General features: G+C 42.9%; 1 protein-coding gene across 1 annotated transcript in view; it reads left to right on the top strand.

The window, feature by feature from the left end:
* PRR11 (proline rich 11) overlaps positions 1–23,919 on the top strand; it is a 50,263-nt gene extending 26,344 nt beyond the window's left edge. The window contains exons 3-10 of the mRNA XM_004608623.2: positions 6,515–6,665; positions 8,357–8,479; positions 11,956–12,216; positions 15,790–15,888; positions 17,773–17,885; positions 19,699–19,758; positions 19,857–19,953; positions 22,587–23,919. Of these exons, the coding sequence (XP_004608680.2) occupies positions 6,515–6,665; positions 8,357–8,479; positions 11,956–12,216; positions 15,790–15,888; positions 17,773–17,885; positions 19,699–19,758; positions 19,857–19,953; positions 22,587–22,655 (973 nt within the window). The 3' untranslated portion in view covers positions 22,656–23,919. The remainder of the gene's footprint in view (positions 1–6,514; positions 6,666–8,356; positions 8,480–11,955; positions 12,217–15,789; positions 15,889–17,772; positions 17,886–19,698; positions 19,759–19,856; positions 19,954–22,586) is intronic.

The following is a 23,919-nucleotide window of genomic DNA, read 5'->3' as shown; positions in this document are numbered from 1 at the left end:
GAGCAAGTAGCCCTGGGGGAAATTGAGCCTGCACCTCGTTAGAATCAAATGGTTCTTGACCCTGAAATTTAGCAAAGACCCAGGATGAGGAAGAGCCTCCTGCCGAGACATTGCCGAGCGCCATATCTTGGCATTGATCAGAATAATCTGCTTTCCACAAGAGATAGTCTCCTCTACTGAGGACAGCCTTAGCGACTGAGAACCAGTCGTTTGGCGTGAGCCATCCCTCACTAAGGGAGTCCAAAAGGCCAAGCGTAAAGGGAGCAGTAGGGCCGCAAGAAGAAACAGCAGCCTTTAAATCTTTCAGGTCCCCAAATTTTAATCTACTATAGCTTTGGCGGGTTGGTGCCTGAGGAATTACGTCCTTAGGGGGATTTTCCTCTCCAGTGTGTGCCCCTTCTTCAGGCAGATCGGCCTCCTCCGCTTCTCTATCTGAGGAATCATCATCGGGTGGAGCCGTGGCGGAGGTGGGGTAATTGGGGGCCCGAGAATGGGACCTGGTAACTGGAAAAGCAGCCACGGGTTTTAACGCTAAAGTGTGGCGGGGCGAAGGAGAGACCGAGCTTTTCTTACTAGGTCCTTGAGAGGGGGCAGAAGGCTGCTGGGCACTTACTAGTTCTTTATCCAGCTGCCTTATTTGAGTCAAAAGGTGGACATATTCCTGCTTCTGTTGGAGGACTGCGCGTAAGGCAGCAGTGTCCCGGGTGAGCTGGCGGACTGCCTCACTGGTATTATGTGGGGAATTAAAAAAGGCAGTGGCATGGGACAGGTAAGGGGGTGGCTGTTTTTCCAACGAGGGCCAAGGGGCTGAGGGCTGATTCCTCGCTACCTCATCTTCCTGGATAGCCCCGTCCTCTGGGGGTAAGGATTCGGGTTCGGGAGGAGAAGGATCAGGAATATCAAAAATCACAGGATAAAGTTTTGGAGGTGCCTCCGCTCGGGAGGGCTCAGGTAGGGGGGCAGAATGGTCAGAGTATACATTAGTAGAATTTGAGGAGTCAGCCTTCTGCATGGAGGGGACCTCATCCCCACAAACTAAGGGAGCCTTGAAATTCTTATACTTTTTCCTTAGAAAGGTCTTGGATTCAGAAACCAGGTGCTGATTCTCCGGCTGTCTTTTTTGCGGCTTAAGAGTCTCATTTATTAAGTTCCAATAAAAAAAAGCGGAAGTAGGGACTTTCTCAGGACCAAACCGTTTATAATAATCTTCCATACAATCACCTACTCTGGCCCATTTATTTTTACTAATAGTCCCCTCCTGAGGGAACCCGGGGCAAATATCTTTTATAAAGAGAAAAAATTGCACTAGGTCTTTTTTCCTTACTTTTACTCCACGGTCTTTAAGGGAGTCTTTCAGGCTATTGATAAAGAGCTCCTGTTTAGAAGGTTTTTGTCCCATAATTCTAGGGAGTAAAAGGGCGGAATTGGAAAAGGCACCGTTCAAAAATGGAAATAGCAGCTAGGATAAAGATAGCTAGAATAAAGATGCAACAAACGGGGAATTCCCAAGGGTGAACACAGGTGAAGGAAACAGAGGATAAGCAGACAATAAAGCAAGAAGAGAAAAGAAAGGGTCACTGGTAGGCTGTTTCTGCCAACTCGACAGAAATGAAAACACAGGACAAAGGGGTTCAAGCCTTCCGCCAGTAACTGCTTCACTGGTAGGCTGTTTCTGCCAACTCGACAGAAATGAAAACACAGGACAAAGGGATTCGACCTTCCACCAGTGACTGTCTACACTGGGAGGTAGTTTCTGCCAACTCGACAGAAATGAAAACACAGGACAAAGGGATTCGACCTCCCACCAGTGACTGTCTACACTGGGAGGTAGTTTCTGCCAACTCGACAGAAATGAAAACACAAAAGACACAAGAACAAACCACTCAAATGCATGTCTGGCCGGTGAGGAACTTAGCCATAGTGGATCAGCCTGAGAGGTGACTTGCGGCCGGTGTCTAAACCAGCACCACCCTAGACCATATGTTCCTCGTGGAATCGCAGACAGCCCAATCGGACTCCGTAACCTTAAAGGGATCTTAAGGATGCCAAGTCGTGGAGCCACAGACTCAGTACAAGGACGAGGACGTCCAAGACTGCACAATCACTCACACATACACACAAGACAAGGGAATTCAAGCCTTTCCGCCAGTGACCGTCTCGTCCTCAACACGAGACTGTATTCAAGCCCGGTCCCATACCAGGGTGTGCGCCAAGAGAGAGGCGACCCTCAGAGACACTCACTTTTCCGTGAATTCGTCGGCCGACGTGAACTTGACCGGGCGTTCGGTGGTCCCCTCGTGCCCCACGCTGGGCGCCAGATGTGGGGTCCCATCCTGTCCCGCAGGGAGGACCCCTCGTGGGGCTAAGGAGGGGACGTAACCGAATGAACAGACGCAGAGCCAGAAGGAGGAGGAGAGAGAGAGAGAGAGAGATTTATTCACAGCAGTTACAATACTTATACCTCTTGGTGGGAGGGGGGTGGTATGCATGCTTAGACCCCCATAGGAACAGTAGTAGAATGTTGATCAGGCATGGCCTTTGGCTAGTGAGACAAATGGTGAAATGATAAGATCACAGGAATCCCAAGCAGCCTCCGGTTGACTAGACGATAAGAGCCGGACTCTGTAAGATGGCTCCCTACAATTCCTGAGTGCAGAGCCAGGAGTAACCCCTGAGCATCACTGGGTGTGACACAAAAAGCAAAAAATAATAATATTAATAAAGTAATCTACTTGGGGTCAGAGAGATAATATACCAGGTAGAGTGCTTGCTTTGCTTACAGCCATCCTGGGTCTAATCCTTAGCAACCCATATGGTCCCAAGAGCTCTACAAGAACTTATTCCTGAGTACAGAGCCTGGTGTAAGCCTTGAGAGCCTCTTCAATCCCCCCAAAAAGACAGCTTCTTTAGCTTCTCTAGGTACTTCATATACCATACAAATAAGTGAGATTATTCTGTTTGTCTTTTTTCCGCTTACTTAACATGATATCTTCTAGTTCCACCCAAGTTGCAGGGAATTGCATATTTTCATTATAGGACTGGCACTGGAAGATAGTACCCCTAAAACTCAACAATGAATGACTGTAAGTGACAGTGTCTGAATAAAAACATAAAAATTGAAAATAAATTTAAAAAAAAACATAAAGCCTATTCCATTAAAACAATAACAGCCCCCCCAAAAAAACAAACAAACTTAGGGCTGGAGTGATAGTATAGCAGCTAGAGCATTTGCCTTGCACATGGTCTACCCGGGTTCAATTCCCAGCATCCCATATGGTCCCCTGAGCACTGACAAAGGTAGTTCCTGAGTGCAGAGCCAGGAGTGACCCCCATGCATCGCCGGATGTGACCCAAAAAGAAAAAAAAAACTTTTCATTTTCAGAGGGCAGGGAAATAGCTCGATGGTTTGGTGCACATGCCAGGGATTAAAATGAATTTAATCCCTGGTACCACCTGTTCCTCAGCCACCTGGGTAGCCCCCAATATCACTGGATGCATCATGCAGCACCGTTTCATGACCCCAGGATTCAGTTGCACAGCAGTGCCAAGCACCACAGCAAGTGACCCTAGACCCTCTGAGTACTTGTTAGGAAATACTCCAGCCCCCACCCCCATGTCCATTTTCTCAGTACCCTATCTATAAATTCCATCTCCGACCAGAATTTCACAGCTGCCTCTATATCTTTTCTCTTTAGCATTTATTCACTAATAAACCATCAAGAAACTTTCTTGGGGCTGGAGCAATAGCACAGCGGGTAGGGCGTTTGCCTTGCACGCGGCCAACCCGGGTTCGATTCCCAGCATCCCATATGGTCCCCTGAGTACTGCCAGGAGTGATTCCTGAGTGCAGAGCCAGGAGTAACCCCTGTGCATTGCCAGGTGTGACCTAAAAAGCAAAAAAAAAAAAAAAAGAAACTTTCTTTTAGCTGTCTTCTGTGACACTATAAACTCTATAAGGTCAAGGTTTCTCTCTCTTTTGTTCATTACTGAATCCCTGATGTCTGTTTCATTGGGACCACACCTGGCAGCACTCAGGGACTGCTCTGGGTTCTGTGTTCAGGGCTTACTCCCAGTAGTGCTCTGGGATGATTTGGTGCCAGGAATCAAATCCTAGCCTTCCTGCATGCAAAGCTGAGCTCAACCCACCTGATGCACTATCTCTTGAGAATTTGATGTTTATTTCTTTATCACTTTGTATAATTTTAAAACTTGGTTATTATTTAGTTTTATTTATTTATTCTTTGTTGAAGAAAGAATCCCTGAATTTGGGCTGGAGAGATAGTATAGCAGGTAAGGTGCTTGTGTTGGACACAGCTGATCGGGTCGATCCCTGGCATCCCATATGGTCCCCCAAGCACGACCAGAAATGATTCCTAAATATCACCAGGTGTGGCCAGGAAAAAAAAAATCCCTGAATTCTAGAACTTAGTGAAGAATTTGGGTTTAAGTAATCACTGCTCCTGATTTTAAAACTCCACACTGTAAAACGACTTAGTACACTTTATAGGGAAGTTACCTTGCACACAAAAGACTTGGGTTGGATCTTCAGTGTCCCATATGATCCCCCAACTCCAGTGGGAGTGATGCCTGATGCCAGAGAGCCAGGAATAAGCCCTGGGCACCACTGCATGTTACCCAAAAAACAAAAACAAAACCAACCAAAACATACAGGTTTTCTTTTATATAGGTACTAGAGAGAGAGTTCAAGGGTTAAGGCACACTTTTTTAAAATTTTATTGAATCACCGTGAGATACTTACAAGCTTTCATGTTTGGGTTACAATCACACAATGATAAAACACACATCCCTCGACCAGTGCACATTCCCCACCACCAATCTCCCCAGTATACCCCCCTTTCCCCCCCTCCCCCTGCCTCCATGGCAGACAATATTCCCCATATTCTCTCTCTACTTTTGGGCATTATGGTTTGGAATACAGATACTGAGAGGTTATCATGCTTGCTCCATTATCTACTTTTAGCACACATCTCCCATCCCAACCGATTCCTCCAGCCATTATATTCTTAGTGATCCCTTCTCTATTCAAGTGCCTTCTCTCCACCGCTCATGAGGCAGGCTTCCAGCTATGGGGCATTTCCCCTGGGCATTGTATCTACTGTCCTTGGGTGTCAGCCTCATGTGATGTTATTCTATACTCCACAAATGAGTGCAGTCCTTCTGTGTTTATTCTTCTCTTTCTGACTCATTTCACTTAGCATGATAGTCTCCATGGCTATTCATTTGTAAGCAAATTTCATGACTTCATCTCTCCTAACAGCTGCATAGTATTCCATTGTGTAGTTGTACCAAAGTTTCTTTAACCAGTCATCTGTTCTAGGGCACTTGGGTTGTTTCTAGATTTTGGCTATTGTGAAGAGTGCTGCAATGAACATATAGGTACAGATGTCATTTCTATTGTGTTTTTTTCCATCCTCGGGATATATTCCCAGAAGTGGTATTGCAAGGTCATATGGAAGCTCAATTTCTAGTTTTTTTTGTTTGTTTGTTTTTTTCTTTTTGGGTTACTCCTGGCTCTGCACTCAGGAATCACTCCTGGCAGTGCTCAGGGGACCATATGGGATGTTGGGAATTGAACCCAGGTCAACTGCATGCAAGGCAAATGCCCTACCCGCTGTGCTATCGCTCCAGCCCCTCAATTTCTAGTTTTTGAAGGACTGTCCATATTGTTTTCCAGAAAGGCTGGACCAGTCGGCATTCCTACCAACAGTGAAAGAGTGTCCCTTGCACTGGTTGCTATTGTTCTTTTGAATGTGTGCCAGTCTCTGTGGTGTGAGGTGATATCTCATTGTTGTTTTGATTTGCATCTCCCTGATGACTAGCAATGTGGAGCATTTTTTCATGTGCCTTTTGGCCATTTGTATTTCTTTTTTGAGGAAACTTCTGTTTATTTCTTCTCCCCATTTTTTGATGGGGTTGGCAGTTTTTTTCTTGCACAATTCTACTAGTGTCTTGTACATCCTGGATATTAATCCCTTATCAAACAAACCCTGACAAACCCTGATTTGATTCCCAGCACCACATATTGTTCCCTCACATACTCAGGAGTAAGCACTCTACACTGCCCAGTGGCCAAAAAAAAAAGGTTTTCTTTAATAAAATCAAACTAATTTACTTGAACCAGAGATGGAACATAGTGGTAAACACATGACTTAAATCTGTGAGCTTGATTCCTGGCACCTAGCGAAATAAAACATACAAAAAAATCTACCTTATTTAATTAGAAGTTGCTATTCTAACTCACAAGTTGTTGTTTTCTTTTTTTTTAGTTTTTTGTTGGTTTTTGTTGGTTGGGGGGCCACACCCAGTGGTATTCAAGATATTCTCCCAGTTCAGTTTTTGGGGTTGCTCCTCGTGGTGCTTGGGGCAATACTGTGCTAAGGATGGAGACTGGGCCTCTTGTAACATTCATGGAAAGCATGCATTCCAGCCCACTGAGTACTCTCCAGTTTCCAACTCATGAGTTTTTGTTTGTTTGATTTTCTTTTTCCTACAGAGTGGTTATTTCTACAACAGAATCACCCCTTAGCAGAAGTTGGCTAAGATCATCCTGGAACTTCAAATTTCCCAATATCAAAGATGCTGCAAAATTCTGTGTAAACAAAGTATGGTGTCTATATAACTGGTGCCAAAGCTGCATAGTCCAGGTATGTGTTTGATAGATACATGCTTTCAACCACATGTGTTTTCAACATACTTGCTGTGTGTGTTCACCTGTGTGTACAGTTCACAGCACACCAGCTATGTGTGTTTGTGTTTTCAGATAGTCATATAATACTCAGGGTATGTTCAGGTAAAATGAAAATATATAGGAGCCATGAGTGTAGTTAAAAGAGCTGAAGCATGTACTTTGCATATAGGAGTCCCAGGTTCACTCCCTGGCACCACGTAGTCCTCTGAACACCGCAGGCAACCACACACAGGTGCCAACCCAAGAGTAACCTCCAAGTACCACCAGATGTGCTACCACTGCCCCCTTCCCAGAAAATAAAAGAAGAAAGAAATTGTAAGGTCATACAGGCTTTCATTCTCTAAAACACCAAAGCACCACTTTCTTTTATTTATTTTTTGCTTTTTGGGTCACACCCAGCGTTGCACAGGATTACTCCTGGCTCATGCACTCAGGAATTACTCCTCGCAGTGCTCAGAGGACCATATGGGATGCTGGGAATTGAACCCGGGTCAGCCGCATGCAGGGCAAATGCCCTACCCGCTGTGCTATGGCTCCAGCCCCCAAAGCACCCCTTTCTGTCCTTTTTTTTCCCTTTTCTTTATAACTTCACACATATAAGGCTCTTCCACTGTGCCACACCCCCTGTCCTCTTGTCTCTCTCCTGTTTTTGCTTTGTTCTGTTTTGGGGCCACACCCAGCAGTACTAAGAACTTACTCCTGGCTGCACTCAGGGGTCAACCTGTCAGGCTTGGTGGTTCGTTGTGTGCAAGGCAAGCATCCTACACTCTATACAATTGCTCCAGTCCCTCTTTTTTCTTTTTCTTCTCTGTTAATATCTTTCTTTCCTTATTTTCTTTCTTAATAAAATCACTGTGAGATACTCAGTTACAAAGTTGTTCATGATTGTGTTTCAGTCATACAGTGTTCCAACACCCATCTCTTTACCAGTGTACATTTCACACCACCAATGTCCCAATTTCCCTCCCACCTCCCACCCCCCAGCCTGCCTCTATGGCAGGCACTTTTCTTCTAGCTCTTTCTCTCCTTTTGGACGTTATGATTTGCAACGCAGGTGCTGAAAGGTTATCGTGGTCTACCTTTATCTACTTTCAGCACTTAGCACTTAGTTCTTGGCCAGAGTGATCATTTCCAACTGTCTTTGTCATAGTGGCCCCCACACCACCACTTGTGACAAGCTTCCAACCATGGACTATTCCTCCTGACTCTGGTTTCTACTGTCCTTGGGTATTAGTCTCATACTAATGTGGGCTTTTTTTGAGGTGGGGGATGGGTTTGGGTATCACACTCAGCAATGCTTAGGGGGCTCTGCACTCAGCAATCATTCCTGGCAGTACTCAGAGGATCATATGGGATGCTGGGGACCAAACCTGGAACAGCCATGTGCAAGGCAAATGTATTACCTGCTGTACTATCACTCCAGCCCCTCATACTATGTTTTTCTGTATCCCACAAATGAGTCTGATCATTCTTTGTCCCTCTCCCTCTGACTCATTTCACACAGCATGATACTCTCCATGTCCATCAATTTATACACAGATTTCATGACTTCATTTTTCCTGGTGGCTATTGCTCCAATCCCTCTTGTCCTTTGTTCTTGACCTTAGCTTATTATTCATTGCATTCTTCATTATATTTGAATTTCAGAGTTTACAAGTATTGCAAAATACCTTCTTTCCATCTCGAGTCTATCACCAGGAACTTCACAGTCTAAAAGAACGGTTTTGCATCTTGGAAGGTGAATTATGCAAACTCCAGGAAACCTTGAAGGTTGGTATTGTCAAATAAAAATATAAGCCAGGAATTAGATAAAGGGAAAAGGGGGTGTCCTCCCCTGGAATCCCAGCAAAGGATGGGGAGATGGTGCAGTGGTTAGGACACGTATCTGACCTGGGCACAATCTCTAATACCTCCTGAGCATCACCGGGTGTAGATCTGGATGCCCTGATAATTGAGCATCTCAGAATTTAGCCCTAGTGGTCCCCAGCTCCACAGAGCCCCAAGCAGCATACATCATCAGATTCTTGCATTGAAACTCGGGCCAATTTAGTTGAACATTGTCAGGTTTGGCCCCCCAGACTTCCTGTGTACCACTTGGGAGGTCCAGGAAATAAATAAAAAAGAATCCTTACATGCCTTTACTAGGAGGAGAAATGCCTCCAGGTGAAAGTGCATCTTGGGCTATTTGCTCTGAAAGCCCTGAAATTTATTCTTTACACTTCAGTCAAAAGCTCTGCTTTGTTTTGCCAGGGGGCAGCCACCCCTGCATTCTTCATTTCCAGTCTCTGTGTCACTAGGCTTTTGCATGTGCTGTGCTCCTGTGAGTCACTGATGAGAAACTAGGCAGGTGAGGGAGGGAGGTTGTTCTCCTTTTTCCTTTTCAACTGCATTCTCTGCACTGGGTTACGGCTTCTTTAAGAGTGTTTCCTCCCCGACTCCAGCTCCCAGGTCCAACATGGACCTTCTAAGTGTACCATGTTTCTTTATTCTCTGGGTGAACCTTGCTCCAGAGATCTGCTGACTCCTTTCTATCACAAGCCTGCAGTGTTCTGTTGCTCATTATCTGGACTGCTGCACTGTCCCCAAAGGGCTTTTGAGCTGATCTTCAGCAATATAACCAACTCTTAAATATTCTGGTAGTTTCTATTTTCTTGACTAGTATAGGCAGGCACACTAACAACAAGCCTCACAATGGAGACGTTACTGGTGCCCACTCGAACAAATCAATGAGCAACGAGATGACAGTGACAGTGACAATATAGGCAGGAAAGAACTTAAACTATGCATTCTTCTCTAACTTCCCTAAGCTAGATCCATATTCTCAATGTGGAAAACTCAAATAATAATAATAATAATAATAAAATTGGAATGAATCTATTTCATGGAATGATGGAATGATTCTGTTCCATCATTCAGCAGTGGGCTGAATGGTGGCCAAAAATGGTTGTACCCACAGGTTCAAATTACAGGGCACTCACCGTGCATATGAGAGGCCCTGGGTTCAACCTGGTACTCATGCCCCCTCTTGCTGTCCATGTCTGGCTCCATGGAAGGGGTGACTATTATACCTTTACAGTTAGGAGAGAGGCTGTAGTATAGCTGTAAAAGCCAGGGAATCTCAAACTCTCACATCCAAAGGAACTATTTTCTTATCTTTCGCTGTAGGGGAATAGGATGGGGAGAGTCCCCAGGTTGAGTGGGTTTTAGGCTTCTCAAGGCTGAAAGAAGTGGGGAAACAAACCCTGTACTCATTCTGACTCAAATAATGAAAAAAAAAATACACAGTCTCAGCCCTGGAAATGGCTCAAAAGTCTGAAATGCATGCTTTGCATTGCTGGAGATTGATCCCCAATAAATCATAATCCCCCTAAACTGCACTGCACAAAAAATAGCCCCCACCCACGCATTACTGGGTGTGACCCACAAAAGAGACTGTAAAAAATATTTCTTATTTTACAGGGTTATTATAGGGTCAGGGAGGTAGTTCAATAGTCTGGTGGGGCCGGAGTGACAGTAGAGTGGGTAGGGCATTTGCCTTGTATGAGGCTGAACTGGTTTTGATCCCCAGCATCCCATATGAACTGTGAGGAGTAATTCCTGAATGCAAAGCCAGGAGTGACCTGAGCATCACCAGGTGTGACCTGAAAGCAAAAAATAAAATAGATAAGTAGATTGACAGATAGATAGATTATTGACAAATAATCAGGAGCACAAGTTTTATATGCTGGAGCCCTAATCTGATCCTTAACCCACATGGTCCCTCAAGCACTTGTGGGTGCAACCCCAAGCAATAAACCTCTGAGAATTGCTGGGTGTGGCCCCAAAACAAAAATAAAACACAGAAACATTATATTTGTTTGCTAGCGCTGCCAAAGTAAGTCCAACTGGATGATTATGCAACAGACACTGATTTTTTTTTTTTTCCACAATTCTGAAGGGTAGAAATCTGCAATCAAAGTATCCATAGGTTGGTTTCTTCTGAGGCTATTCTTTGCTGGCTTTCTCACTGTATCCTTAAGTGGCCTATTGTCTGTGTAGGTCCATCCCTAGTAGCTCTCCACGTTTAAATTTCCTCTTTTCATTAAGATATCTGTCATTAGATTAGAGCCCAGGCTATCAGTCTAATAATTTAATTCAATCACCTCTTTAAAGACCCTGTCTCCAAATAAATGGAGATACTGGCAATCACATCTTCAACTTGAAATTAGAGGAGGACCCAATAGTCATGTTCTAGACCTTGGTCTCTTTGGGGGTTGGTGGGGGTGGGTCATACCCAACTGTCTTTAGGGCTTACTCTTGGCTCTGTGCTCATGGATCACTCCTGGACATGCTCAGAGTACATATGCAGTACTGGGGGCATCAAATGCTTGCAAAGCAAGCACCTAACCCCCTGTACTGTCTCTTTGGCCAGGATTCTTGGCCTTTGGGGAGGGGAGGGAGGAGTATTGGGCCACCACAAATGATAGTGCTCAGGACTCACTTCTGGTGGTGCTCAGGGGCCTAAATGTGCCAGGGATTGAACTGGGATCAGCCGCTTGCAAGCCAGGCACTTTAACCCCTTTAACTTCTGCATAATCACTCTAGTCCCACCTTAGCATTTTTATCAGTTTATGAAATCTATTATATTCTTAGCTACATTAAGCAAATTTCTCTCTACTGGAATTCTCCTCCCGTGGTCCATTCTCCCTTTACCTGATGGATAAGTCTAGGTTCATTATTCATGCCCACAGCCTACTTCATTTCTCTCATTGAGTATTATTCTGTTTTATTTTGAGTGTATTTGTGCATTTTTTATTTATTTTTGTGTTGGGGCCACACCTGGGAATGCTCATGGCTTACTCCAGGCTATGCACTTAATGCTAGAGGCGCTTGTGGGACCATATGGGATGTTGGGAATCAAATTCAGGTTGGACGCATGCAAGGCAAATACCTCACCTGCTGTCCTATCCCTCTGGTCCCTATTTGTGTATGTGGTTTTTTTGTTTTGTTTTTGTTGTGTGTGTGTGTTTAATGTCTGTCTTCTTCACCAGATACAAAAGGAGCAGACAAGACTTACATTGTACCCACAGTGGCTGATATATAAAACAAAACAAAGATATGAATGAATGAGATTGTGACAAATGGGGAAATATTAAGAAGCACATTGTATACTAAAAAAGCATTCAATGTATGATGACTCTGATTTTGATGTTCTCAGCTGTAAGATCCAAATTTACTGTTCATTTGCCAAATGTAATATCTTCTAGACTGTCTCAGAAAATTCTTCCTGCCCACGCTGTACTCAGATGTGTCACATGAGTGGTAAATTTACAGATGTGCCTGCCCATGCTCCAAGCCAGCCTGGAGAATCCCAAGCGGTACTTCCTTCTATACTGCCACAGCCAGCCAGTCATCCTGTGCCACTGCCACCTCCTCCTCCACCCCCTCCACCCCCTCCACTGCCTCCTCCACCACCACCGATGGCACCTTTGCTACTCAGAAAATCCAGTACCACCAAAGCACCTCAGGTAGGAAATTAGGTAGTAGGTGTGTGTTCAGGTGAGTATGCAATTTAGGAATAAAGCTACGTTGTCCTTTAAGACTGGCCTAAGGATTTTGATAAGAAGTCTATATTTTGTTTGTTTGGGTTGTTTTTTGAGTCATACCTGTTGTAGTCAGGGCTTACTCCTGATTCTGAACTCACGGATCATTCCTAACAGTACTCAGGGGACATCTGTGGTATCAGGGACTGAACCCAGCCCAGTCACATGCAAGACAAACTCCTTAACCCCTGTGCCATCTCTCCAACCTATATTTGTTCTCAGTCTGTATTTTAATTATGTCATTACTGTGTTTTTAGAGACTCTGTCCCTGAGGAACTCACAAAAGCAGGATTTAGAAATAAAGTGATTGTTTTATTGTTTTATAAGAATGAATGAATGGGGGCCAGAGTGATAGTACAGTGGGTAGGGCATTTGCCTTGCACACAGCAGACCCAGGTTCAATCCCTGGCATTCCATATGGTCCCCCAAGCATGGCCAGTAGTAATTCCTGAGTACAGAGCCAGAAGTACCCCCTGAGCATTGCTGATATGACCCAAAAAGAAAAAAAAAAAGGAATGAATGGAACCCAGTAAAGGAACATTTCCATTGCTTTCTCACCATTTCTTTTACCAAAAAGAAAATTCCCCTGAGAAGGGCTAGAGCGATAGCACAGCGGGTAGGGCATTTGCCTTGCACGCGGCCAACCCAGGTTCGATTCTCAGCAAACCGTATGGTCCCCTAAGCACTGCAAGCAGTAATTCCTGAGTGCAGAGCCAGGAGTGACCCAAAAAGCAAGAAAAAAGAAAGAAAGTCCCCCTGAGAAACCAGATGAAGACCAGAGGGAAACTCAGTGGGAGAAACAAAAATAAAAAAAAAGAGTGGTAGATCCCAAAGTAGGATGTTTAGTTTTATGCTGGAGAATTAGCTTTTAATTAGAATCACTTATCTGCTGAGGTGACCAGAGATACCTGTGGAAACCTAGTAATCAGATATGACCCTTTTTAGTGGGAATAGGGAATGAGGTTGGACCAAATCGTATATGCAAAGAGTTACTCCAGGCTCTGGCAGTGCTTAGGGTGCCCCACTGTAAAGTTCTACAACTTATTGCCAGGGATAAAACTGGGGCCAGCCACGGCAAAGCAAGGGCCTTCATCCCTGTATTATCTCTGGCCCTGATGTGACCCTGTTTTAAAATCTGCTGAGGGCTACAGAGAACTCAAGGATTCCGAGCCCACGTTTTGCGTGCAGGAGGTACCAGAGATCCCAGAACCCCATGTTTTCATTCCCCTACCTACCTCCATCACTGCTGGGAGCAACCCCCAGGAGCCAAGCCAGGATGACTAGTCCTCCAAACACTGCAAGATGTGGCTCCAAAATTAAAATATAAACTAAATAAATTTTAAAACACAATAATAGGGGTTGAGAGAAAGTTCAAAGGACTAAGCATGTGCTTCATATGCAGGTGACCCACATTTGACCTCCAGCACTGCAAATCCCCAGGTTCCACCAGAGGTGGGAGGAACACCTGACACTACGGTGTATGGTGCAAAAACAAAAGGAATTGGGGCTGGAGGGATAGCACATTGGGTAAGGCATTTGCCTTGCATGCAGCCGACCCAGGTTCGATTCCCAGTATCCCATATGGTCCCCCAAGCACCGTCAGGATTTATTCCTGAGTGCATGAGCCAGTGAGCCAGGAATAACCCCTGTGCATCGCTGGGTGTGACCCAAAAAGCAAAAAAAAAAAAAAGGGGGGGGGGAATTAAATAATTTAAAAATAAGGCACTGGGGCTGGAGCGATAGCACAGCGGGTAGGGTGTTTGCCTTGCACGCGGCCGACCCGGGTTCGATCCCCGGCATCCCATATGTTCGATCCCCGGCATCCCATATGTTCGATCCCCGGCATCCCATATGGTCCCCCAGCACCGCCAGGAGTAATTCCTGAGTGCAAAGCCAGGAGTAACCCCTGAGCATCGCTGGGTGTGACCCAAAAAGCAAAAAAAATAATAATAATAAAATAAATAAATAAATAAATAAATAAATAAAAATAAAATAAAAATAAGGCACTAGGGTGCCTTGTGAGCACAGAACTGAGAGTAGTCCCTAAACACTGCCAGGTGTGACACCCCCAAAACTATCCCCAAATAAACTAAATATAAAAAGTGTAGCAGTGATGTTGCACAGCACTAGAACATTTGTTTTGCATATGTGAGATCCTGAGTTTGATCCCCAATACCACAAAAAAAAGTAATTTTTAACTAAAATTACTAGGGTGGTCCCTTCTCTATCCTAACTGCTATCTCTCCCAACTTACAGCAAGTTTGCAACCTTGGATTAGTCTTCCTGGCCATTGTTTCTGCTGTCCTTGGGTAGCATTCTCATATTATGTTTTTTTATATCCCACAGTGAGTGCAGTGATTCTATGTCTGTACCTCTCCTTCTGACTCATTTGACTCAGCATGATTAGTTTCCATCCACTTATAAGCAAATTCCATGACTTCATTTTTTCCTGATGGCTGTGTAGTATTCCATCATGTAGAGTACCATAGTTTCTTAATCCAGTCATCTGTTCCCAGGCACTTGGGTTGTTCCCAGATTCTAGGTACTATGAATAGTGCTGCAAGAAATACAGAAGTGAAAATGGCATTTCTGCTGTGTGCTTTTGAGCCCCCAGGGTATATTCCAGAAATAGTATTGCTGGGTATGATATAGAAACTCAATTTCTGGTTTTTTGAGGAATGCTCAAAAAATTTTCCAAAAAGACTGGACCAGTCAGCTTTCCCACCAACAATGAATGAGAGCCCCTTTCTCCCCACATCCATGCTAGCACTGGTTCTTCTTTTCTTTTTTGATGTGTGCCAGTCTCTGTGATTGTTTGTGTTTATAATGGATATAGCACTATTATAATAATGCAATGTGTATACTAATGGTGTATAAAGTTACTATAGCTTTGTCACCTCCAAAATGTCAAAGACCAGGCCAGAGTGATAATACAGTGGATAGCATTTGCCTTGTACATGGCTGACCCAGATTTGATCCCTGGTACTCCATATGGTTCCATGAGCACTGCCAGGAGTAATTCCTGAGTGCAGAGCCAGGAGTAACCACTGAGAAAAGCTGGTGTGATACAAAAAGAAAATAAATAAAAACCCAAAATGACCACCACTGTCCTTATGTCACTCCTTGTCAATTTCTTACTCCCCTACCTAAGAACCTTTCCCACCACTAACATCACTTTGTAAGCTAAGTCATCTTTTTGGGCAGTTTATACAAAACTTTACTGTGAGTTGAAGAACTCCTTCAGCTCCCATCTCACTCTAATAACACCTGCAAAGATGCAGTTAAGGAAACTATCACATCTATTATTTACTAACAAATCTTTACATGTTTCTGAATCCTTATAGTAGCCTTAGTATTCATGAGTACTGAAAATAATTTAATGAATTTTATTTTATGGGAAATGGAAGTTAAACTATTAGTTCTGACTTTTTTAAAACTAGGTTCGGATTTGACAATCATAGTTTCAAATTGAATTCTAACCTCTTTTTGTATTCTAAGGCGAGACCTTTAAAAAAAGATACACCCATGCAGATAACTGTTAAAGATCTACTGACTGTGAAATTAAAGAAGACTCAGAGTATTGATGAAAGAAAGAAGGTAAGATGTCACTGAGTATACTTGTAATTTTTTTCAACTTGTATTTACTCTATGCCTAATTTAATTTGAGACCACAAGTTTTTGCTCCTTCATTTTCTTTTGGGATAGCTTGTCTTCTGTGTAACTTCCTCTTTTGTGTCTGGAACAATCGACTTTTTTTTTTTATCACAATCATCCCCATATAGCAGAGAGCACTCATGGAGCAGTTCACCTATAAGTTCTGTGATGTATCTTGGGGGCTGTGTTTACATAGATATGCTCAAGTACCAAAGAATCTGCCTCTAAACTCTTTTTGACTTGGGGGGCGTCTTTTGGTTTCGGGTAACCCCAGCTAATTATTCTTGGTAGGGTCTTAAGGACTATATTGGGTGTGAGAGATCAAACTTAAGTTGGCTATCATGCAAGACAAGTGCTTATGTTCTGTACTATCTCTCCTGCCTACATCTAAACTCTTAAGCCCATCATTACTCTCTGCATGTTTAAGCATGTGCTCTAAAAACTCAGCACTCTTTTTGGACCACCAATCCTATGTCCAACTCCATTCATTGGCCTGGCACATCTACCGATGCCACCATTTTGTTTGTTTGCTTGTTTTGTTTTTGTTTAGATGCCATACCCAATGGCTCAGGGCTTACTCCTGGGTGTGCACTTAGGGATCACTCCTGGTGGGCTCAGGAGACTATATGGGATCCCCAGGATCAAACCTAGGTTGGGGAGGGCCAAAGAGATAGTACAACGGGTTAGGTGCTTGCCTTGCATGCAGCCCACCCAGGTTCAATCTCTGGCATTCCATAAGGTCCCTTAAGCACCACCAGTAGTGATCCCTAAGCACAGAACCAGAAGTGAGCCCTGAACATAGCTGGGTGTGGCACAAAAACAAAAACAAAAACAAAACTCTGGGTTAGCCTTGTACTATTATTCCTGCCTCTTATTATCACCATTGATGAGGCAGTGACCAAATGGCACACATTACTTCTGGAGAAGGATATACTTCAGCTACTTGGAGGCTTTTCAGATATGAATGCCCTGGGAAGTCTGGGCAGTTTTATAAATGTTCTTAAAGTGAACACAAAGCTTTGAACATCTTTATTTGTATAATTCTGTAAGGTTTCCTGGGCCAACTGAATACAAACCATTTTAAGATCAACATTTAAGAGGTGAGGGCAAAGTATTGGCTACAGCTATTCACTCTTTTAGCTTTTGACTTGGTTGTTCCTTCATGGGGGCAAAAATAACTCTTGGGGCTGGAGAGATGGTCCAGGAGGCAAAGGTCTTGCCTTGTCTTGCCTTGCCTGCAGATAAGCCAGGTCTTGTTCCTGCACATATGGTCTCCAGAGTACTGCAAGAGTCACTCCTAAGCACTGCCAGGTGTGGCCAAAAAAAACTAAATATGAGCCTTATATATAGATTCTGATCTGAGAAATAAGTCTGATGTTTTATTTGAGTAGTTTTGGGTCTCCCCAACAAACATATAGATACTAAAATTATTATTATTATTATTATTTTGCTTTTTGGGTCACACCTGGTGATGCACAGGGGTCACTCCTGGCTCTGCACTCAGGAATTACCCCTGGTGGTGCTCAGGGGACCATATGGGATGCTGGGAATCGAACCCAGGTCAGCCACATGCAAGGCAAACGCCCTACCCACTGTGCTGTCTCTCCAGCCCCAGATGCTAAAATTATTTTATTGGGCAATTAATCTACTAGCCATCAGTATGAAAAGATAGAAATATATTTTAAAGCTTTTGAATACAAATTGAGTAGTGAAGTGGGTATGTTTTTACCTGTATACAATCTCAAATAGTTGTTGCTTCAGCTTATATATATATATTGAATGGTATTTTCAAAATTTTTTTAATAATGCCTCATTTTACAATTAAAGCTTGCACCTTCACCGAAGACACGGAATCCACTAGTTACTGTCTCTGACCTGCAGCGTGTTACTCTGAAATCCAGCTCCAAAGTGTTATCAACTCGAGTTACAAATGTCTTAATGTAAGGAACTGCTTAATATTAATCTCTGCTCGTACGTAAAATAATGCTTCTTTAAAATTATATAACAAAAAACTATGTATGCTTCTTGTAGAAAACACTGAAATCTATAGAAAAGTTTAAAGCAAAACACAAAAATCATCCAAATAATCCCTTAAGAAAGGCGACATACTTTGTTAACTACTATAATTTCTAGTCTTTTTCTAGGAATATACTCTTTTACCCCCCCCTTTTTTTTTTAGTTGAATCACCATGAGATAGTTACAAAACTTTCATGGTTGAGTTTCAGTCATCAAATGATCGAACACCCATCCCTCCACCAGTGTACATTTTCCACCACCAATATCCCCAGTATCCTTCCTGTCACCCCAACCTGACCCCATCCCCTGCCTCTGTGGCAGACAATTTCCTTCTTACTCTCTCTCTACTTTTGGGCACTACGGTTTGTAATACAGATACTGAGAAGTAGGCATTTACTCTTATTTACTATAAGATATACCTCTTAAGGGCTAGAGAGATAGTACAGCAGGTAAGATGCTTGCTTTGCATGCAGCTGACCTGTTTTCAATCCCTGGTACCCCAAATGGTCCCCTAAGCACTTCCAGGAGTCATTCCTGAGTACAGATGCAGAAGTAATCCTTGAGCATTGCCAGGTATGGCCCCCAAACAAACAAACAAAAATAGTATTTATTTTTGGAGATAAAAATAAATACTATCAGGGCCTGAGCGATAGATAGCACAACGGGTACGGCGTTTGCTTTGCACGTAGCCGACCCAGGTTCGATCCCCGGCATCCCATATGGTCCCCCAAGCACCGCCAGGAGTAATTTCTGAGTGCAAAGCCAGGAGTAACCCCTGAACATTGCTGGGTGTGACCCAAAAAGCAAAAAACAAATAAATAAAAAATAAATAAATAAATACTATCAGGAGTTTTAAAAGTTCAATTTCAGGAATAATAAAACATAAAAACAAATACATCTTAGAATCAAAGAAAAAATGATAAAAGTGCATGTCTGTGTATACTGTCTATAAGCATGTTATGGGTACAGTTATGACTTTTTCCATGTCGTGTGTTATGAAGTTTCTCCCATCTTAGGAAAAATTAATTTCAAGCATCATTTTGGTTCTTCAATGTATGCAATTCATTTTATTTAACTGTCATAGGTAAAATCCTATTCTGAAACATCCACGTTATTAGCATTTATTTCTGTAATTATTCAGTGAACATCTTGTCCATATATGTGTACATAACTGAGTGTTTCCTTGAGATGAGTTCTTCAATGCAAACTGAGATAAGTTTTACTTGGGGCCGGAGCAATTGCATAGAGAGTAGGCCATTTACCTTGATGTGGCCGACCTGGGTTCTATCCCTGGCATCTAATATGGTCCCCCAGCACTGCCAGGAGTAATTCCTAAGTGTAGAGCCAGAAGTAACCCCTAAGCATTGCCATCCCCACAAAAAGAAGTTTTACTTATATCATCTGGCATTTCTGTGAACATAGCGGATAGGGCGTTTGCCTCGCACGAAGCCAATCTGGGTTCCATTACTGCGCCCCTCTCGGAGAGCCCGGCAAGCTACCGAGAGTGCTTCGCCCGTGGTGTATTCCATATGCCAAAAACAGTAATAATAAGTCTCACAATAGAGATGTTACTGGTGCCCGCTCGAACAAATCGATGAGCAACGGGATGACAATGACAGTGACAGTTTCTAGGACATAACTTAAGAAATGGCCGCTTTGCTTTGAGAAATGATAAAAATCTGGCAGGCTCCAAACAAAATCAGTTATCTAACTTTATTTTGTTTTTATTTTATCAGTACTCCTGGTAAAAGCCAAGTAGATCTGCGGAAACTACTTAGAAAAGTGGATGTAGAGAGGTAATATACTATCTTATCTTTATGCTTCCTAAATCCTCTTGAAAAATTGGCATATTATTTTAGGTGGCACAACTCCTAATATTCTCAATATCTTGCAGAAGCCCGGGTGGAACCCCACTTACCAATAAAGAAAATATGGAAACAGGAACTGGACTGACTCCAGTAATGACCCGGGCTTTAAAGAGAAAGTTTGAGGTAGGCCTCCAGAAAAAAATATATATATACATATATATTGTTAACTTTTATCCAAAATAATCTTTTTTTTTTTGGTGGGGGGATGGGGCATGCCCGCTGATATGCAGGAACCATTCAGTGCCAGATATCAAACCTTTGCATGCCTTGCAAAATAGAATCTAAAGTTTCTGGTGTCCTCCTGTACCAAGTATCATCCTGACGGCTCTGTTTTTGGTCCTGGGTGCTATGAGCAATTCCCCCACACACCACAGCCACGTGTGTGTAAGCCCACAAAAAGGGTAGTGATCACCAGTAAGTATTGCAGCTAAAAACATCCCAGGACAGTACACAACCCCTGGTCATCAGAAAAGGACAACAGTGAAGGGAAGGGGGAGGAAGGGAATCATTTTTCATTCTTTTGCAGTGCCACAGGTTGCACTCAGACTATTGAGCTATCTCACCAGCCCTGCAAATCTACTATCTTTAAGAGAACAAACAGAAAGTGTCCCTAACTGTACCTGAATCAACTACTGCCCCACTAGATCTTCCAGCAACACCACCATCCTTTTTTTGAAATACCAAACATCCATGACTCACCTTTAAAAGCCAGTATAGTGGCCAAGGCCATAGTACAGTGGGTAGGGTGCTTGTTTTGTACTTGACCAACCTGGGTTTGATCCCTAGCACCACATATGGTCCCTTGAGTCTGCCAGGAGTGATCCCTGAGCACAGAGCCAGGAGTAAACCCTGAGCACCACTGGAAGAGACCAAAAAAAACCTAAAAAATAAGTAAATAAAAATAAAATCTAATATAGGGGACTAGAAATATATTACAGTGGGTAAGATGTTTGCCTTGCACACAAGTAACCTAGGTTTGATCCCTAACACCCCAAATGGTTCCTAAAGCACCACTGGATGCAGGAGTGATCCCTGAGCACAACCAGGAGTAAACCCTGAGCACTGCTGGGTATGGTCCAAAAAAACAAAAACTAAAATAAAATCCGACATGTGAACTCTTCCTGGTATGATTTCTTCCAAACCCTGTTTGTTTCCGTCATCCTCCTCTGGATTTCTAACATTGGATTTTTTGAGGAGGCCAAGGGTTGGGCCACACCCACCTTTGTTCAGGGCTTATCCCTGACTGCTCACGGGTCACTAGGGCAGTGCTCCGGGGATCATATATGGGAGGTTGCATTTGAGTCAGTTGCATGTAAAGCAAGCACCTTAACCCCTAAACCTTCTCCGGTTCACTGGATTTGTGGAATTTCTACCATCCCGTTTTTAGGATGGAAAAAAAATGCTGTGTCTTTTTCAAGACAACTTTTTTTTTTATTGCTAAGCAACTAGATCTTCCTAAACACTCTGGCCATCTGTGGAGGTGTGCATGAGATTTTTCTTTGCTTCCTTCAAGTCATCCAGTAGAAAACTACTCTCAGATCACAACTGTGGATGCTGCATCCATTGAAAGACTTAAGCCCTTTCTTCCTATTTTTAGCTTTTTATCTCTGCCTCACCCGATAACTCCTATGTTGGATATTACAGCTGGTTAATATGGGTGCACAACAAATAGAATGACAAACTTGCACATTGAGCATAAAACACCTCTGTCTTGGGGCTGGAGCGATAGTACAGCGGGTAGGGCGTTTGCCTTGCCCTTGCACATGGCCGACCCGGGTTCAATCCCCAGCATCCCATATGGTCCCCTGAGCACCGCCAGGAGTAACTCCTGAGTGCAAAACCAAGAGTAACCCCTGTGCATCACTGGGTGAGACCCAAAAAGCAAAAAAAAAAAAAAAAAAAACACACCTCTGTCTTGTTGTGATAAGACCTATGCTATGTGCTATAATCTCAAAAGCCCATGTGTTAAGAGGGTGTTTTGTAAAAACTTATTTGACATAGAATGACATTTCCCCTTTCCCTAGTTTTTCCCCTTTTATTTCTTAGACATCTGTAATAAGTTACAATTTTCACTTAGATGCAGGTAAGAGAAGCCTTGACTATAATAGTTTAACTACCTAGGGCGTTGGTTTTCTTGCCTACATATCCCCTTGAGAAGTAAGCAGTTCAGGACCAGAGAAATAACTCAGTAGGTTAGCTTTGCATGCCAGAAGTCAGGGTTTGAACACCAGCACAAAATGGTTCCTCAAGCATCACCAGGAGTGATCTCCAAGCACAGAGCAGGAAGCAGCCCCTGAGCAACACCAGGTTTGATATCTCCCCCCACCAAAAAAAAAAAAAAAAAGGAAGAGAAAAGAGAAATGGAATGAATAATACATAGCTGTTATCCTCATGGTTCAGAATGACTATACATTCTCCAGCTTCACATATTCTAGTCACGGAAAGGAGAAAAGAACAGGTGAAAGCTTATTAGCTGTCCTTCATCTCTCTAAAGAGATGCTCACCAGTAACTTCAGACTATATCCAGAAAGGTGAAGAAAGTGTTTCTAGAACTTGTATCCGGGGAATGTGATTCAGTGGTCAAGCACAAGGCTTAAATGTGTGAGGTCCTGGGTTCAGTCCTTGGTACCACAAGATAAAGCAAAGTATCTGAATTCCTGGGTACCCCATACAAGTTTTGTTAATGAGGAGGAAGAAGAGCTGTGTCAATCACAGGAACATAATCCACATTATAATTGGGACTTTTTTCTTCATAGCTGGCTCACCCTAGAAGTCCAACTCAAACTGTGCCACTTTCTACAAGCAGCTTTGATGAACAAAACTGATGCCAATGCTTCCTGACTTCATCTGGTGATCCATAAAAATATGCACATGTGCTCATGCCAATCCTGTTTTTTTTTTATGCAGTCCGGTATTAGTAATTATACTAATGTATTATCCCATTCAAATAATTAAAATATGTGTGGAATCCATATGCATATGGCATAAACTGGATATTTTGAACATTTTATGATTTTTATGATGAATAAGAGAGTGAATGGGAAAAGCAATCCTGAATTATCCAATGTAAATTGTTCATATTTAAATGTAATGTTTGTTTGTTTGTCTTGAATGGGGCCACACCCTCCAGTACCCAGGGGCCACTTCCAGCAGGCTGCCTTAGGATTGTTCAGCAGACCATGCAATACTAGAGATCGAATTTATATCTCTGTGTAGAAAGCATGCACTTCAGTCCTCTGAGCCATCAGCCCAGCCTCTCTAGTTTGTATCCTTCAGGTGCAATTATGACATTCGGAAAATAAATTATTCTCATTCATCCTAGATATTCTTATGGTTTTTGGGCCATACCCGGTGATGCTCAGGAGTTATTCCTGGTTCTAAACTCAGGAATCACTCCTGGTGGTACTCAGGCAACTGTCTGGGATGCCAGGGGTAAAACGTGGGTCGGCTGCATGCAAGGCAAGCACCCTACCCACTGTACTATCACTCCAGGTTCATCCTGGATATTCCTGGGAATGAGAAGTATTAAGGGGACAGAGGACACCTCAATGGGCTGAGCATTGCATATAGAAAGCATGGATGGTCCCAGCATTGCTAAATCCAAGGTAAGACCTGCATCACCAGGCCATACATCTCCAGGAGTAGCCTGACCCAGCACTGTTGGGTGTGATCCCTATTTTAAAAAACACACTGGCACTTACATTTTTAATTATGTAAGACTAAAGGAGATAATCTCCAAGAATAAAGCAGTTGAGTATTTGTGACAATATTTTATGGGGCACTTATAATGTTTATGTGTTAATAACCACTATGTACTATAACAGTTTAAATGATTTGATCATTCTTGTGGGATAAAATTTCACATGCAAAAAATACCTATAGAAAACCCATAAATTAACATATGTAAAGCTGCTAAGGCCATTGTACCAGTATTAAAATGTTTTACTTTGTATCTTTTAGTAATTTTTATGATATATTTTATACTGTATCCACTTAAGAATCCTATAAATGTTATCCCTTCATTAAACTATTGTTTCCATTGTTTATTTTGAAACTTAATGGCAATAGAAACTATAAACAACTAAAGTA

The sequence above is a fragment of the Sorex araneus genome, chromosome 3 (genome assembly GCF_027595985.1).
Source record: "Sorex araneus isolate mSorAra2 chromosome 3, mSorAra2.pri, whole genome shotgun sequence".
Classification (NCBI taxonomy): domain Eukaryota; kingdom Metazoa; phylum Chordata; class Mammalia; order Eulipotyphla; family Soricidae; genus Sorex; species Sorex araneus.
The sequence above is the reverse complement of the archived record's forward strand: the minus strand, read 5'-3'. Positions and strand labels throughout refer to the sequence as shown.